This window comes from Thamnophis elegans, chromosome 1 (genome assembly GCF_009769535.1).
Source record: "Thamnophis elegans isolate rThaEle1 chromosome 1, rThaEle1.pri, whole genome shotgun sequence".
Classification (NCBI taxonomy): Eukaryota; Metazoa; Chordata; class Lepidosauria; order Squamata; family Colubridae; genus Thamnophis; species Thamnophis elegans.
In genome coordinates, this window is record NC_045541.1 from 152,369,552 (window position 1) to 152,388,320 (window position 18,769).

General features: G+C 35.6%; 1 protein-coding gene across 1 annotated transcript in view; it reads right to left on the reverse strand.

Moving 5' to 3' along the window:
* The window catches only part of BRF1 (BRF1 RNA polymerase III transcription initiation factor subunit), a 214,012-nt gene that overhangs the window by 131,342 nt on the left and 63,901 nt on the right, over window positions 1-18,769 (reverse strand). The window contains 1 exon segment of the mRNA XM_032235340.1: window positions 12,011-12,042. Within this exon segment, the coding sequence (XP_032091231.1) occupies window positions 12,011-12,042 (32 nt within the window).

The window sequence follows — 18,769 nt, forward strand, 5'->3', positions numbered from 1 at the left end:
GTCAACAGGAAGTTTTTCAGCTGGACAGATGTGGGGGATGTGGGCTCTCAAGAGCCTTACATCAACCCTATCTGACAAACCAACTCTGAGGTCTGTTTGGACCAGAAACCCCCCCCCCCTGAAGGGGGAGGGCGAAGAGGACAGCATCTCATCAGACCCAGGGGGAGGCAACAGATCCCTCGCAAGGTCGGAGATTTGTCTTTTGAATCGGAGTCGGGGCGACAGCCTATAAATATGGCTGACAAGATGCTGAACTTTTTGTCAAAGCAAAAGGAACAAGAGAATTCAGAAGAGATGAAAGTACAGTAAGATACTTTATCTATCCCACAGCCATAAATCAAACCTGGAAAAAGCAAAGAAATCTTAAGAACATAAATAATATTGATGGTCAGGTCAGGACACGAAAGAAAGAAAGAAAGAAAGAAAGAAAGAAAGAAGGAAGGAAGGAAGGAAGGAAGGAAGGAAGGAAGGAAGGAAAGAAAGAAAGAAAGAAAGAAAGAAAGAAAGAAAGAAAGAAAGAAAGAAAGAAAGAAAGAAAGAAAGAAAGAAAGAAAGAGAAAATTGAGGGGTAAAACACCAGCCCCCCCACCCAAAAGAAAGTTATTTACTTGAAACAATTTTGGACAGAAAGAAGAAAGCAGAGAAATGACAAACCCACTTAAATATAAATTTTAAACTTGGTTTTGGATTTGAAAAGAAACCAAACACTTTGAAAGATTTATTCTGTTTGAACTTCTTCCAATTGATAAATCTTAACTCCAGAAAAAAAAGAAGTACTTCTTCTTACTGATAACTGATAACCTAACTTTGACTGTGTGGGAAGTTTTAATTAACCAATTGCCATAAATCAGAACTTTGAAAAGTAGGAGCCAAAGAAGAATACCCAAATCTGGCGGATTGCAAGCCTGTTTCAAGTGATATATTGTGAGCAGCTACAAGAGACCGGACCCGGTAAGGGAAAGAATAACAACAGAATAATAACGGAATTCAAACTGGAAATACGAAGGGTTGCTTTTTTTTCCTTCTTCTTCTTCCTTTTTTTTCCGCTCGGCAAAAGAGTAAGATGGCCCCAGCTTCTCTTCCAGTTTGAATTTAAGGTGGTCCAGAATCTTGAAATAAGATTTGTATAACTAACTGCAATTTTGGATCTGGACATTAAGGTAGAACAAAAGACTAAGATGGCCACCATCATTTTGTTGTGGGAAAAATAAAGAGTATTAAGTATGGTTGCTGCCTTGTTATTCATAAAATATAAAATATAATAAAGGCAAGTTATAAATAACTAGCTAAATAAATTAAACCTACCTACAGTGCTAAGATTAATAGTCCTCAAACTTTATATGGCTTTGCTACTTAAATTAAAATCTGGGCTCAATAGTACTTATTTTTTTATTGTCTGTGGCTATATAGTTCAGAGATACTCTTCTTCTTTATTTTTCTCCTACTGTCAGATTGTAACCAGCCAGATGAGTGAGTAGAAGGCAGGAACAACCCAATCTACCATTTACTGTAATTCCAGCTAGTAACCAATGAAAGATTGTCATTTGCAGCAAAGCGAGAATGTGATTAAGTGTCTAATATGTACCAAAAGACAACACTGGTGTGTTTTTGATACCTTTTAAACAGTTTTTTTTTTAAAATATTTGGCTTGACCCAATCATGAACTACTCCTAATGTATGTCTTTTAATAAATGATTTTTACACAGTTTTTATTCAAGACCTGTTTTTAATTTGGTTTATTCTACAATATTTTGCACTTTTAATAAACTACGTAAGGATTTTGCATGTGCATCTAAAAATAAAACAGAAATACTTTTAATTAATAAATAAATCTACTGGATGAATTACATCAAATACAATCAAATAAAACTGATAGGCAAAATGATACCACACACCCACAGAATCTTTATTACCTTTTTGGTACCACCTGCTTTATTGCGTCATCTTTCTTTTTTAAATTGTTTTAATAAAAACAAACTAAACAACATTCAAATATTATTAAAACTGACAGTTTCCTTCAGGAGCAGACAAAATAAATATTTCAGAGGAAGAATAATTATTAACAAGTGATAGTCAGTTGAGAGGGTCTCTTAAGGAGGCATTTGCAGATGTATTGAGGCTCTCTGACCTCATTGTTAGTTAAGCCTTTTGAATTATTTCTTTAATACAACTATAAATTATACAACTATAAATTATGTTCTCACATTATATTAAATCAAGAAGCTGTCCATAAAGGGAAATCAACCCACTGAATATGAGCAGTTAGATTGCTCTTTATTCAGACTGCCACACTTCAAAATTGTATACATTTTCCAGCTCTCTCTTTTCAAACCTTAGCTGTCAATTTAGAGCAGAGTTTCTGCACAAAGAGACTATTTTCTACTCTTCAATGTTTGATTGTTGTGAGTCTCCCCACCACCACATTCTATCTGCAAGACTGCGCTTGTAAAAATCTATAATGCAGTGAGTTGTTTTTTTAAAAAAAATAAGAAGGATATTTCAATTGTATTATACAAAGCAATATAAAAAGTGACAGATCTAAATTATATAAATGTGTATAACTCAAAACTCATTAAAATGCATGATGCCATTTTTAGTAAATCTCCCAATTTAACATTGTAACAAAGCAATTAAGGCTATCAATGATTACAAGCGGTAATAAAATTAACTAGTTACAGAACTGAGAAACCTCTCAATGTCAGTTTGCTGGAATAAACAAAACTGCATTTATTTCTACCCGTCTGTTTTAATAACAACAACAACAACAACAAAGCTAGACATGACCGAGTTGCTAAATTAATCCACAGTTCATTATGTAAAAAATATGATTTACCTGTATCCAGAAAGTCATGGGAACATAAAGTGGAAAAAGTTATCGAAAATGAGAAGATGAAGATGTTTTGGGACTTTTGAATACAAATAGATCATCATTTGGAGCACAACACACCAGATATTACGGTTGTAGAGGGCTGAAGTGTACAGTTTATTGATATCGCTGTTCCTGGAGATGCCAGAGTCGAAGAAAAAGAACTAGAAAAAATAATGAAATATCGCGACCTGGCCATCGAAACTGCACGGCTATGGACGAAGCATGTAACAGTGATACCCATTGTCATCGGGGCACTTGGCACCATGTCCAAGAATTTTACAAGATACATCAACAAATTGCAACTTCCTGCAATAACACCAGTGGAACTGCAAAAAAATGCGCTACTTGGAACATCTTATATTTTAAGAAGGTACTTGGTTGATACCTAGGATGCTGGCAGCAAACCGTATCAACCATTACCACCAGTCACTGGTATTTGTAATACATTTTCAAATGTTCAGTTGGCTGAGTTTCATGTTTAATGAATAAAGAATAATAATAACAATAACAACAACAACAACAATTAATTTTAGATGCCCCCACTCAGGGCAGTTTACCAATTGCTAAAAACATTTTAAAACAAGAAAAAATATAAAAATAAAAGAAAGTAATAGAAATGGCACAGAAAATAAACCCAGATGGAAACAAGAAAAAAAAAGTGGGTGACACCAGCAGTTAAGATAGACGGTTTCTGAATTTTTCATATACTGAGCCCAAAAGGTTTGCCATCACTATGCTAGTATATGAGCAAAAGACTGAAGGTATCAAACCTCTCTTCAACGTCTTTTGGGTCCACACACCTTAGCTTTGTTATCCCCTACCTTCTGGGGAGCATGTAACCTGGCTTTCTACTCCTTATTCCTGCTTACTTTGTTTCCATGAAATAAGATAGGGTCTTATTTTATTTTGACCCCCAAAATAAGTGCTTGGCATTATTTTTGGGGAGCTCTTATTATTTTTGAGGTGCAGGAGGTGGCAAGCATGGTCACCTCATGGCTGGTGCTGTGTTCCAATATTTTCCCTGGATGGCTTATTTTAGCACATGAGCTCTGAAGCCCAATTGGGCTTATTATCTGGGGAGGTCTTATTTTCAGGAAAACAGGGTATGAGGGAGAGAAGGTTTTTATCATCAATATGGCAAAATAAACATAAAAAACAAAGAAATAAACTCTGTGGTGTTTCTGCCTATCCCCCTGCTGTTGAAGCATGGATAAATGGAATCATCGCTTTCTTCTCCCCTTCCCTTTGAGAGGCAGACCAATCTTACAAAAAGATAAATAAAATCAACTTTTGTTTAAAAAACAGAAAAGTAGGAATGCAAAAATCCCTTTTAACTTAGCCACATGCAAAACATCCAACAGCAAAAGAAATAAAATATACAAAGCTGTTCACATCACAGCTCGCAATTTAAAAGAATCTTTCCACAGAAAAATCTTATGGGCAGATCACAAAGAGATGCTGCTGTGTTTCTAATTTAGAAGCAATTTTGCTGTAACAAGAAAGTATTATTTGGTCCTATTGTTTATTAGTATATTTAAAATATTTGGAAATTCTACTGTATAATAACAAATTTAATTCATTTTACTATGTATTTACATTTCATGTTAAAATGTTAAAAAAGAAGGTCCAAGTTAAATAAAACACGCAATTACAGAGCTTAAATACAAGGTCAAAGTATTAAGCTTTAGCAATATACAATAAAATATAGATTAAAATCATACAGTTTTATGTGTAGTTAGTTTACCTTAGAGATAAACAGATTCCTGAACTCTCCTACTTATTTTCCTGGGCTTTATAAAGTTTGTAATGGATTTAAACCTTTACTCAGAGTAAAATGTTCTTTTCTTTGACCAGCTCTGATTCTCAACTGCTACCTTTGTTCTAAAAGGATCAACAATTTTCTACTTAGCAGAAACAGAAGGGCTTGGGAGTAATCTCCTTGTATATGCAAACCTAAGCCATCCCTTTGAATGCATAGGGAACAAAGATACCACTAGCTATCAGTGGGGCAGGTCTACCAATTCACGAATGCAGCCAATTATAGCTATCTGATAATGCTGAACTGCAATACTAGATAAAGTCTCTTTAGAAAATCTGACTCCTAGTTACTCCATGGACAAAGCCATGTAGTTCTGCTGGAAAGTGGTAATGGTTTGCAACTCCTTTCAAGATTGGCTTGTTTATGTGTGTGCTTATTTTTTAGTCTATCCCTGTATTTTTAAACCATGGCAACTTTAACATGTGTGGGCTTCAATTCCCAGAATTCCACAGTCAGCATGTTGTGATATCCCACAGATCTGGTATTTCCTGGTGATTTTTATTTTTATACAAGAAGATATTGTAGGAGGGAGCGCTTTGTTAGTCTGGCATGACCAAAAAAAATCAAGACTCTACTAGCATTTTTTCCAACTAAAAGGCGTATGCTTGTGTGAGTCAGATAAGGTACTACCAGACTCCTGATTTCTTAGCCAAGTATTAATTAGACTGAGCTTTTGGGATCACCCATGGCTGGGCTGGTGCTCTAGCACTTCCTTATCCATATACTGTATGAACTTAGTGTGACATCCCATTCCTAATCCAAAGGGTTCAATATGACGTTGGCCCAACCTTTGCAGCTATAACAGCTTGTTTCAACTTTTTTGGGAAGGCTGTCCACAAGGTTTAGGTGTGTGTTTATGGGAATTTTTGACCATTCTTCCAGAAGCGCATTTGTGAGATCACACACTGTTGTGGGACAAGAAGGCCTGGCTCTCAGTCTCCGCTCTAATTCAGCCCAAAGGTGGTCTATCGAGTTGAGGTCAGGACTCTGTGCAGGCCAGTCAAGTTCATCCACACCAGACTCTGTCATCCATGTATTTATGGACCTTGCTTTGTGCACTGGTGCACAGTCATTATGGAAGAGGAAGGGGCAAGAAAGTTACACCATTTGAAAAAAATGCATGTTTTTAAAACAGAGCTCAATGTGAGCTAATTCAAGTCATCTGAATGCCGATTTTGCTTTAAACTCAGCTCCATATTTGATCAGGTAATTAGTCCATTTATCCCCATTGATGTTTGCATTTTCTTCTCACAATCACAATAAAGTACCATCCTCTAGGCTAGTTGTTCCTGATCCATAAAGAAAGCAAGAGATACCTGGTAATGTAGGAGATTCAATCTACCTCAGGATCAAACACTGCAACTTATTTCCTACTTCACTGATCAGTCCTCTCCCTTGCCCATGAATCTTCCTGCTTGATTTCACCATTGTCATCCCCTTCTTCTGCCAGCTGTTTTTAGAACTATTTCTAATCACTGAGGTAGAGCAATGTTGCAGTTCAAGGACCATGGAAAATTCTTGGGAAACGTGGCCATTGGACTTGGCCTAATAATTCAAAAGAAAGTGAGCAAAGCAACAACTAAGTGGTGGGATATGGTTCAGATAAGCTGAACTACTAAAGATGGGGAGATAGTTCTTGTCTGAATGCTTTCCCATTACCTTTGTTTTAATTCTACATATGTAAACTCATAAAACTACGATGAGTGCTATGCTACCTTCTTTTTAAATATACATCAATATTTCTGAATGGGTAATCATAAAAAGAACATTTTTCTCTGCAATTTAAACAAGTAGCCCAGGAAAAACTGTACCACATGTTCTGATAATGACATTAGGTGTTATGTACTAACTAGTTAGCTAATACTGTGATTGATTTGATTGATTGATTGATTGATTGATTGATTGGAACAAGGAATGAATCATAAAATATTGGAAGTAAAATAAGCACTGCCATATTATTTTTTCAGCCAAAGCAAGTTCCCTACTTCTAAATACCTGATTCAATGGAAGGTACATTCTTGTTTTCCAATATAAAAATCTGGCAGCTTAACAATAGGAACTGAATCAATTTAATATGTTCCATCAATTTATATGCCTTAGGATATATGGACAATAAAACAACAAATTTCATTTTCAACGATTACTGGATTATTTTGCACTTTTGATAAGTAATGACTAATTAGGCATTGCTCCAAAGATGGTAATACCATGTTTCCCCCAAAATAAGATGCGGTCTTATATTTTGGGGGGGGCTCCAAATTAAGCACTAGGGCTTATTTTCGGAAGAACAAGATTTCGGGATGATCAACCTGGCTGGGGTATGCACACAAGAGGCAGCAAGTGCATGCAGACCAATGGTATCCAGCAGCAGCTTCAGCCCGCTAGTCTCTTCCAATTCTGCCAATGCAGCCTAAAAAAATTAAAATGTAATGGATTGGGGTGCCACCTATAGATTATCTTCCTGATCAATTCTTGATGTTAGATTTTAAAGGAATTCTGTGTCACAAACAATTCCAATTAGATTCATCAAGTTCATTTTTGGAAAGTTTGGGAGAACCTGCTGTGCTTAATAAAAAGAGTGTTACGTAATACTGAATAAATTTCTTTGCTTTAAAGATAGTTGTACACCATTCTTCAAAAGCTCTAATGGCTAAAGTGATTAACTTTAGACAGATTAGAAAGGCATGTTTTAATGATTCATTTGAAGTCAAGACAGAATTTATTCACCAGTAACAGAGTTTCCATGAAAAATTAAATATCTAAATTCACAAAAACCTCTATAATTCCATTCCATGTATTGGACACACTAGTTTGGGAGCCAAACCTGTTTATTCACACCAGATCCTAATAGCCATCAAGCATCAGGACAGCTCACTAGAGCATCACTTGGTCAGCAAGTCAAGATATATAGTAAAACAAATACATTGATTATACTTGACCACATGCCATTGGATATCCTCTCCTAGCAATTTTATGTAGATGTTGAGTAGAAGAGGGGGAAAGAGCATAAAGCTCTAAGGAACCCAATAAACTGCAAGCTTACTGTAGCATGCAGTATTCAGAGAAATGAAAGAAAACCATGGTAAAAGAGTGCCCAACTTTCCATCCTTAAAGTTGGTCCAGGGTATACCATGAGTGATGATATCAAAAACTGTTGATGAGTCAAAGAGGATCAGAAGAATTGTATCACCTCTGTCTTGATCTTGCCAGAGGTAATCCATAAACCTTATTATCATCTCAGCACTATATTCCATTCTGAAATTGGACTATAAAAAATACAGGTAGTTAATTTCTCCCAGGGTCCTCTGGAGTTAGAGGATCCTGTACCACCTTCCCAAAATGGAGAGGTTGAAAACTGGATGAAAACTGTCCATTGAATCCAACATTGATTTCTTAAGATAGAAGTGCTCCACTCCCTTTCTAAAAGAATGAGGAATAGCCTAAAATGGACAACTGAATGGTACACTGTGCATACTGTAAGAGGAAAAAAATAATTAAATTTTGCTGCGGTTTTCACCACAGCAATTTAGGTTTGTGCACATATCCAGTCAGATTTTCTCTCAGTCTTTCTCCACTGGTATTTTAGCTCTCTCTTTTGCCACTTCTTTTCCAGATGTTCTGTGGTAAACAAGGGGCACCACAGGATCAGCAGACAGAAAGAGATCATTCAGGAGCAATCCAAGGCCTTTATGTGACTACCAGTGAGAGTTGGGTCACTGACCATCTCAAAGTTTGATCACCAGCCCAGGCACAGCCTCAAATAGGAAAGAACAGAACAATCCCAACTAATCTCTTGAGCCCAACTTCATACATGATCTCATATTCAATTATCTGGGGACAAATGCTTCTACGAGTTTCCTTCCCCTGACAACAGCTATTTTATCCTCAGTTCCACAGCCCTAAAATGATATCCAAAGACAATCCCAGATGGTTATAACTCTGAGTGGGAAACATCCCCTTCTACACCCATCCAAGTCTTGGTAATGCATGTCACATCTACCCTCTCACTCACAATAAAATCATGGATGAAGTAAGCTTTATTGCAGGGAAACCTGGTAGCATCTGTAAATGAGGCCTCCAAGGATCTGATTATGTGGCAGGAGGAGCCACGAGGGCTGAAAAACTGTATCATGTGATACATCAAATCAGCCTTCTCCAAGAATGGCTCCTATCAGCTCCAACAACTCCACCCCAAACCACTTATGCCCAGGCTTTGAGGCCTCTATAAAACTAGTATCACAAAATCCCAACACATCAGCATCATCCACTTCACAGAGACTCTGGAAGCTGTTTCTGCATAACATTCAACAGCTTCCTCAAGACTCTGGTCTACCCCTTCAGGTTTCCCAAATAAAAAATAAATAAAGCCCCAACAATGACATGTTCTTAACATATTCATGATAACTTTAGGAATCACTACATTGTTTTCAAGGTGCTTCCAGAACCATTGCTTTAATATTTGATCAGATTCTTTTTTTCCTCTTTCTAAAAAAAAGAATATTTATCTCTTCCAGACATCTATTACTTCAATCATTCTCTTAGGACTTTTTAAAGATAAGAATAGAGTTTCAGTCAGACCATCAGAGGGTTCATTTGGTATCCTAGAATGCAATTCATCTATCTCTTGAGATTTAAACTCTTTCAAAGTAAATAGATCTTATACTATATTTCTCTCAAGACTCAAGCTGGAACTATGTTCTTTGAATCTGTTTTTCATAAACACCCGGTGGAAGAGGTATCCTCTTAGGGAAGACCAATCAAAATGGGAATGGAATAATTCTGCCTTTGTTATCTATTATCCTTTATGCTATCTTCTCTCAACAGCTCAGTTTCTTTCTCTCTCTTATTTTCCAATATGTTTGAGAAAAAAACGGTTTTTTATTTACCAATTTCAGATCATTTTGAGTTTTAATTTTCTTGATACTATCTCTACAAATCTAAGCTAATAATACAGATTTCTTCTATTCCTCTTTCTGTCTCCTATTTGTGTTTTTTTAAAAATCACTAAATATCAGCTTCTTCTGTGATTTTCCATTTTTCTTATTTGTTGGGACTTATGTGCAGTTTTGCTTTTAGTCTCTTCATTTTTCAGAAACTTTTGACACATTTTTTCCATTAACTACTCCTGCCATATAATCCATTTTCTTCAATTTCAAGGTAGATGTATGATTTCATTTCCTTCTAATTTCCCCATAAAATCAAGAAGCACAGTATTACACAATTACTTTTACACAAAGTTAATTCTCCAATTAATTCCAGTCTGATTACTGTGCCTTACTTGTTGGTTATGATCACATCAGAAAAGGCTGATTTTCTTACTGAAATAGAAAAGCTGTCCTTTTTTATTATTCTGGAAAGATCATTGACTGTGGAACACCCAACAGATGTAGCGATAATCAACATTCCATGAAAGAGTTGTGATTTGCTTTTGGAAAGTATTATCTAAAATGCTCTTTTAAAGAATTTTTGAAATTATTTTGGAATTTAGCTTGTAATAAATTCCACTGTTAATATTGTCTTCATAAATTAAATATCAATTTTAAGAAACTCTTTCTTAAACACAGACAATTCAAATGAATTATATTAATGTGCATTAAAATAAGGGTTTGTAACTGGTGTAAAGCTGCATACTTATTTGTTTTCTGCCTGCATGTATTTTGATATGTACTAATACAGAATATATCATTTCTCTATTATAAAGACTGACAGCTTGGTATCCAAATCTTCAGTTTGTTTGTTTTCAATTTCATTTTCAGAAAAGTCATATGATTGTAAGAGGCCACAATAGATAAAAATAATATATAGTTTATAACACATGATGGTAGTTATATATTAGCTATTAATAAAGTTCTGTGCTGAAAACCATTTTGAAAGAAAAGTTTAAAACTTTTGATAAAATTTAGCAGTGTCTAGCAACCACATTGGAGCTGGCAACTCTGTTATTAAGTTAACTAGTCACTTAGTGAAACCACAATTGTGGTTATGAAGCTTTTCAAACCTGTAAAAGTTGTAAATGTGAGAATTAGTGCAGTTACTTTTTCATCACCATCATAACCAGGAATGGTTGCTAAATAAGGCACTTGCTAAGTGAGATGTACTCTAATCCAATATACCTAAGACCATATGAGATAAATCAGATATCATAAAGATAAGAATGATGTTGCAAATTATCCATTTAATAAGGATTTCTTATACTACATCAGAAGCAAAGACATTAAGGATATTTCACTCTTTCCACATAAACCCCATATACTGCCAACTAAAGTTACTTTTAGAATGTAGCTGCATAATCATATATAAGCATACATAGAAATAAGTTTTTCTGAGTTCAGTCAAATTAAAGCTCATCCCCTATAAAAAAAATGAAATGTGTTAAAAGTATTATAAATTTAGAGTCCTATTGACTGAATGTCAGTTTGGTCTAGTGGTTAAAGCACCAGATTAGAAACCAGGAGATTGTGAATTCTAGTCCTACCTTAGGCATGACAGCTGGCTGTGTGACTTTGGACCAGTCACTCTTTCTCAGCCCATTATGTCAGATAAGCCAGTCAGTTAATTTCTGTTGCAACCAACAGAAACCAATACTAGATTGATCAAAAAACAGCATACCCTGCACTTGCACGAAAATGCTAGGGGAAAAAAGTGAACAGAGGATGCCAGTTATTTAAAGGATGAGGATGAGGCAAAGAAGAATCCTCAGCATGTATATAGAATAAACAGAATGGTCATTTCAAACTTATGGTTTTTGCTTCACCTTGCATATTTTAGTTAAATCATTCTCATGCAGATGACAAGTTCATCTGATCATTATAATATATGGGGGGAAATCATCTTTAACATTCCAGATGCTATATTTTCCATCCCAACATATCTGATGAGCCCCAAGTTGGGAAATTGTTACTTAAGAAATAATACATATATAATTTTGCCAGCATTCTTCTTTCAAGCCAACTTCTGAAATTTCTGCTAAAATAATTTTCCTCCAGCTTTACAGAACTGAACACCTGCTTTTGCCAGTATTTTTTAAATCTGTTTTTAAAATAGAATATATAAACATAAATCTGAACACAGTACAAAGCCCACAGCATTGGCAGCCTAATTATTAGCATCACAATTATATTGTTGATCTGTTGTTTGTAAAATGGAGTGATATATACCAAACACCTGATTCTAATTGCACTCAATGAACCAATACAGCAAAATAGGAGAAAAAGACAACAAAAGTTGCTGGAATAAAGCTGCTGTTATATTCTCTCTGCTTTCAGTTTTTGGCATGTGTTATTGTTTTAACAAAATATTTAAACAAAATCAGTTACAATTACCTGAAGGAGGTCGCTGAGGTCAAGCAGCATGTCTATTCCTGAGGTTAAGGAACTTAAGAGCATACACATTCCTAATGTATAATATTTGACTGTTAACAAGAAAAAGACAAAAAAAACATTTTATTCTGGAAGTACACAAAACAGGACATCTAAATATTGCAGTTCTTAGGAAAGAAATGGTGAGGACTTAAGAGGGGGAAAGGGAGGATGCAGACAAGTATTTAAGTTGGATTTTGTTCTTGGCTTTATATGTTATAAACTTTGCTTAAGGTTTAAATGGTTATCTTGGCCAACAATGCATACAGATTTCAAAACAGAGCTGAATGTTAGGAGGCACAAAACCTCTGCCAAAGTTTAGCAGCCTCTGTGCCTAAGATAGCAACTGTCCCAAGGAATGGAGAATAAATCTTAATACAATCCAGAACCCCAAACTTCCTTTTTCCAATCTTTAACTAAATCATGATTTTCCTCAAAGCCTTCTATAAAAATAGTTATGGGTTGCCCCAAAATCAGGATCAAGCTTGCTCTGTGAACCCAACCTCCAATTCAAACTCTGGTCTCTACTGAGGGTTCTAGTAAATTGTATATGTACGTTTAGTTCAACACATGCAGCATTATCTAGTAAATATTGTCAAAAGAAGTGGGAAGCATGTCCAATTATACATTGGACATGCAACATTTCCACTGTATCTTTATTTTTAATTATCATTGGGAACTCTGCCCTTTCTTCCTCTGCCCACATCTGTTCACTTGCAGTCATTTTTATTCTCAAAATCATTTCAGAAGCAGACTGCTGCATTTTGGAACGAAGTACTAAGCTTATTTTCCTTTTAATCAACATTATATTGTACCTACGTGGTTGTTATCCTCCAGCAATTTTGGGTTTTGTTTATATTTATTTTAGTCACATTATTTTAATGAATAGTTGTCATATTGTTTTTAATTGCTGCTGCCTGTACACTGCTCAGAGTCACATTCTTTGAAATGGGCAGCCATATAAATTTGCTAAATAAAGAAATGTAAGTAAATCATTCAGCTGAGTAAGCAACATACTGAATATTAGTTTGATTTAGTTCAGTAAATTGCCAAAATCTTTGTATTTTATTAGGTGGAAATGAGGTATCCGTGATCATTTAAGTAGCAAAACCTTAAAGAAATCAATAATACTTAGATTAATTTATATAGTAAATCTTAATTTTTCTAATACTGCAGATGAAGAAACAGAAGCAGATAGTGATTTATTTACTGCCATAACAGAAATAAGCTTTAAGGAAAAAACTCCATAATTCACTGTTCAGTTGTCAATAAAAATACACTACACTGCAAGAATATGATGTGCAGTTTCGGTACGAATGTGTGGTATGCAGGCTTTTTAAAAGTATGCATATATTGTGTTAGAGTAAAATGCAAAGATCTACTGGTATTGTAAATCAATCATACTTAGCTTAACATAAAAAAACAAAACCACAGAGGCTGCATTATTTCTTTGGGTTCTTCTTACATAAGCTGCACAAGTTTAGATGGCCTGCATAAGCATATACAACTTCAGGCAAATCTTTTACATAGACACACCCTTAGACCACTGTTTTACCAGTAAAAGGAGAGGGTGTGGCTTTAAGTGGTCCAGAATAGTCAGAAACAATTTTGTCAGCCTTCAATCAGTTCTTACTAGCTCTTCAAAGAAAAACTATATAAAGAAGAATCTGTATATGTAAAAGCCAGTTTCCAAATATGAAGGACCTTGAAACAAAGGATGAAGTTATGCAAACAGCCAGAATGGAGTTATAGTCTAGTTTGTCATTTTGAAGTCAGAAGGTTGGGTTTTTATGTTCTTTGAAGGTGTCAATCTTTAGTTTCCTTAAAAATTAGTCATTCACTCATATGCAACAAAACCAAAACACTGTATAGTTTAATCACTTTTCCTTAGAACTAGAGTTAAGTAAGTAAACATAGTCTTTATTCAAGGCGATGGGGGGAAACTCAGTTGTTAATCAAAGCTGTTCCTAAGTGAAACCTTGATTGTGGCTTGATTGTGGTGGGATTCAAATTTTTGTACTACCGGGTCTGTGGCTTGATGGGTGTGGCTTGGTGGATGTGGCAGGGAAAGGATACTGTAAAATCTCCATTCCCTCCCAATCAGCTGTGACTCAGGAGGCAGAGAATAGATAGGGGCGGGGTCAGTCAGAGGTGGTATTTACCGGTTCTCCGAACTACGCAAAATTTCTGCTACCGGTTCTCCAGAACTGGTCAGAACCTGCTGAATACCACCTCTGTAGTAAAGTTACTTTTACATCAACATTACTGATAAACAAAGCAGTTACTAAATAAGGAGTATCTGTAGTTAACTCTTGCAACACTCATAGGAAAATCAGAGGACAATCTTCATTAATTTACTATCCCCTACATTTCTTAAAAATGTCTAGAACAAAATAGATAAGAGTAATGGAGACAGCAGAAAGAACATAGATAATTCATTTTCATCCTCTACGAATGTAATTCATTGACAAGCATCTAGGTCCTAATGAATGAGAATTCATCAGAAGAGGCTCATACTGCATCTTACATGTTTTAGCAATAAGGAGGCAATTTCAATCCTAATGCTGGAAGTTTTTGCTAAAAGAAAGCCAGTACAAAAACCAGTACAAGCAGTTAAGAACTGCTGACAAGATCAAATCTACATTAAATTTCTCTTCAACTACAAAGTTACTTGAGCTTACCCCAATCCCCAGAAATAATGGAGGGAACTAGATCTGAAAAGATTAAAAATACAGGTAGTCCTTGCCCTACAACTAGTCATTTAACAACAACACAAAGTTATGATGGACCCAGAAAGGCTGTTTTATGGTCCATAAAGCACTTCTGGCCATTGTAAAATATCTTATATGCACCCCATGGACATGTGATCAGATTTTGGGCACTTGGCAACTGGCTTGCCATGTATGAGTAGTTTTATTTTATTTGTATCCCAAGGCAGTAAACATATCCAACACATTTTCCTCCTCCTATTTTCCCCACACAACAATTCTGTGAGGTAAGTTGAGGAACAGGGAGTGGTCCCAAGCCACCCAGATGGCTTTCATGCCTAAGGCAGAACTAGAACTCTCTGTTTGCTGCTTTCTAGCCTGACGCTTAACCACTAGATCAAACTGGCTGCCAAGCACCCTGTAATCAAGGTTGACTCAGCTTTCCACCCTTCTGAGATCAGTAAGTGAGGACCCAGATGGGATCAATATGCAAATATATTGTAAACTGTCCAGAGAGTGCTGTAAAGTGCTATGGGGTGGTATATAAGCCTAAATGCTGTTGCAATTGTTATTGCTATCACCATTTGCAATCTTTTCTGCTCGCTTTCCTAGAAAATCAATGAGGAAAGTTGCAAGCGGAAGGAAGAGAGAGGAGCTTAAATCCTTTGTTGGGCAACTTTTCAACAAAGTTGAAAGCTTCAGTTTCATTCCTAGAGCCCACCAAAAGGTTTCATACCGTAGAAACATAGAAAACTGATGGCAGGGGGGGGGGAAACCTAGTGGTCCATCGAATCTGCCCTTTGAATTATTTGTTTTCTTTTCAATTTATGTATCTATTGTTTTTTAATATTTTATTTTTATTTTTTAAAATTTTTGTCGGATGATGGACATGGGTTTATTCTAGGCATGTTTAAACTCAAATTACTGATGACTGACCCACTAACTCAGTTTCCAAGCTTCCACTCCTTTTTCTGTGAAATAATACTTTCTTCATAACGTTTAAACTTCCCTGCTGTGAGTGTGAGGTTATGTGCCTTTGTTCTTGATTTTCCCTCCTTGCATGTTTTCCTGGAGTCTATCAAAGGGTTTGCCTCTGTCCTTCTTTCACTCTGTCCACTTAACAACCCAGGCAATGAACAACTCAACCGGGAGTCCTGGGATTGCAATCATTGAGCAAAACAGTCATGTGGACATCCCACTTAATGACTGTTGCACTTAACAATTGAGACTCCAGTACCAACTGTGGTTATAAGTTGAGAACTATCTGTAATCTATCCTACTAAAAGCATACAAAACATTGGGTTCAGTTGAGTGTGGGTGGAATAAAAATGCATTAATATCTATATAGGTAGTCATTTCTAGGTAGTAAGACTTACAGGTCATAAGTCATCCCAGTTGTAAGTTGAGGCAACCATGGAACCAGACCCAATTTTATAATATTTTTGCAATGGTCATTAAGCAAACCTGCAGCTATTAAACAAATACTGCAGTCATAAATGTGGATCCATTCTTTTGAATGAGCATTTATTGCCAGAAACCAGTAAAAACTAGCTCACTGTAATTTTAAATATTTATTAAGTGACCAGTTTCTAACTCAAACATTTGAGTTGCATAACATTCAAAACATCTCATATATATACTTTCTTAATAGTTTATTTAATTACCCTGTACCCAGGCCTAGACTTTCCAGGCCTAGATTCCAGCAGTTGCAGAGTTCAGCATATCAACAGTTGGACAAACATTTCTATTTCATTTTTTTTCTTTTAAACAGCTTTTAATAGTTTATAATATAGCATACAAAGAAAATACAAAAGTAAATAGTAGAAAAAATAGGGAAGGAAAAAGAGAAGGGAAAAGTGAGGGAAAGAAAAGGAGAAAAAGAAAAAAAAAAGCATTGACTTCCAACTTTCTTTGGTGCAATAGAATAAAGCATTAACACCAAACCTCAACTTTTTACTTTTGCATAATAGTATAAACTAGCCATTTCTATAACAACAAATCTAACTAATCGGTAAAACCAAAAATCAAAGTTTCACTTTGTTCCACCTCAAGCACAAAGTCCAGAAGCAGTTTCCAAGTAGAAATAAAAGTATTTATATTTTTTTTCTTTGATCAAAGTCAGTTTAGCCATCTCTGCTAACTCCATCAATTTTAGTAGCCATTCCTCCATTACGGGGATCGAGGTGACCTTCCATTTCTGCGCATAACGTAGTCTTGCTGTGGCCAACATATATAACATCAAAGTTCTGAATTTTTTCTCCAGGTCTCTTTTTTCATTAAGCCCAAAAGAAAATTATCTGGTTTTCTCTTTATATTCACTTTAAGATTTTTCTGTATTAAGATATGTATCCTACAGTCAAACATTTCAAACACCTCAAAAGGTGTTTGCCATAGCAAAGACTGCTTAGCACACATGCAAACCCTAAGAATGAATAATGGCTTAGCACAGTACTGGCTGATTAAATACAGAGCACAAAATGATTGTTTTTATTTCTTTTTATGATGATGATTAGTCACACAGTCAGCCAGATGTTTAGACTGGATTTGGCATTATTTATAATTATGCTTTTCTTGCATTATATTTTACTGTTTCAATTTATGCCTGTCATACCACACTTAAGACAACCAAATGTTCAAATATAAACTTTTAAAAACCTACAAAAATGGCCACAGTTATTATAATAACTCAAAAGGGCTGAATGGAAGTGGAAAAGCTTAACTCCATTCTTGAGATTAAAAACAGTACAGGCTAAATGCAGCTCCCAAGTGAGTAGCTTCCACATTTTGGAGGCAAGGCAAAATCTTATCAGTCATCAACTTCCTTTGAAGGAGATTCAGAGACCCATTAATAAATAAGAACAAGAAAAGTTCAGACCACAAACATTTAATCCATGTCTAGTAATATCTGGCAATGTTTAGGTGCCAAAAATACTGAACAAAGAGAAAATGTGGGATCTGCTATTGCTAGGCTGGCTTGAGTGAGAGCAATTATCAGGAGGAAGCAGTTGTAAAAACACTCTTTTTGTTTGCAAGCTTTCTGGTGTTGGGGAGGGAGAGAGAATGAAAAGTTGGAGACTTATGAATCACAGAAATAGTGATTTCATTCTAAAAAACTTGCTGGAAAAGGAAAGGTCACAAGGCTGGAGCAAGGCTTCTTTGGGGTCTTTCCTCAGGCTGGAATGCAAGATACAAACCAACATTTGTCCCCCTTGATAGGATCCAGTTCAATATTATCCATGCAAGCACTGAGAGCCCCTTATACAGTCAAGCCCCTTTTGTTTGCAATATTATTCCTTTGGGCAAGGCCATTTGGCAACTATTTATAGATGGATATTTCATATCCTTCACAAGAGAAACTATATAAAGAACAAAAGAACACTAAACATAGCAAAGTTTAGATCTGGTTACAAATGTTCAATTGGTTGTACTACAATGAAATGATCCTCAATACAAGCTACTGTGTCCAATTGCGCCCAAATTAAAGCATGCAAGGTATTATTATGTCAAAATCAAAATATTGGGAGCTGGCAGAAAGGAAAGGAAAGAAACCAATAGCAAAATTTTCAAGCTCTGTGACCAAGAAAAATTAATCTGCAAGTATAAAAATATTCCCAGCCAATCCTCAAAGCCAGAATTGAATGTAGTATGATTTTTAGTAAGTCAAATGCATCAAAAAGAGAAGCATAGTAAGTGAAAGAGTTCATGCTCAATATCGGCTGAATTATTCAAAGTTAGATGTTTTTATTCCATTTATGTATCAAATTTGGAGACAACCCCCTCTCATCCACATAGTAATACATTTAAGCACTAAAAAGTCCATGCAGTACAATGTAATGGTAGAGTAGACGCAGTGTTTTTCAACCTTTTTGTGCAAAGGCACACTTTTTTCATGAAAAAAATCACGAGGCACACCACCATTAGAAAATGTTAAAAAAATTTAACTCTGTGCCTATATTGACTATATATAAAGTGTTTTTCCCACGGCACACCTTATACTGTGTCACAGCACACTAGT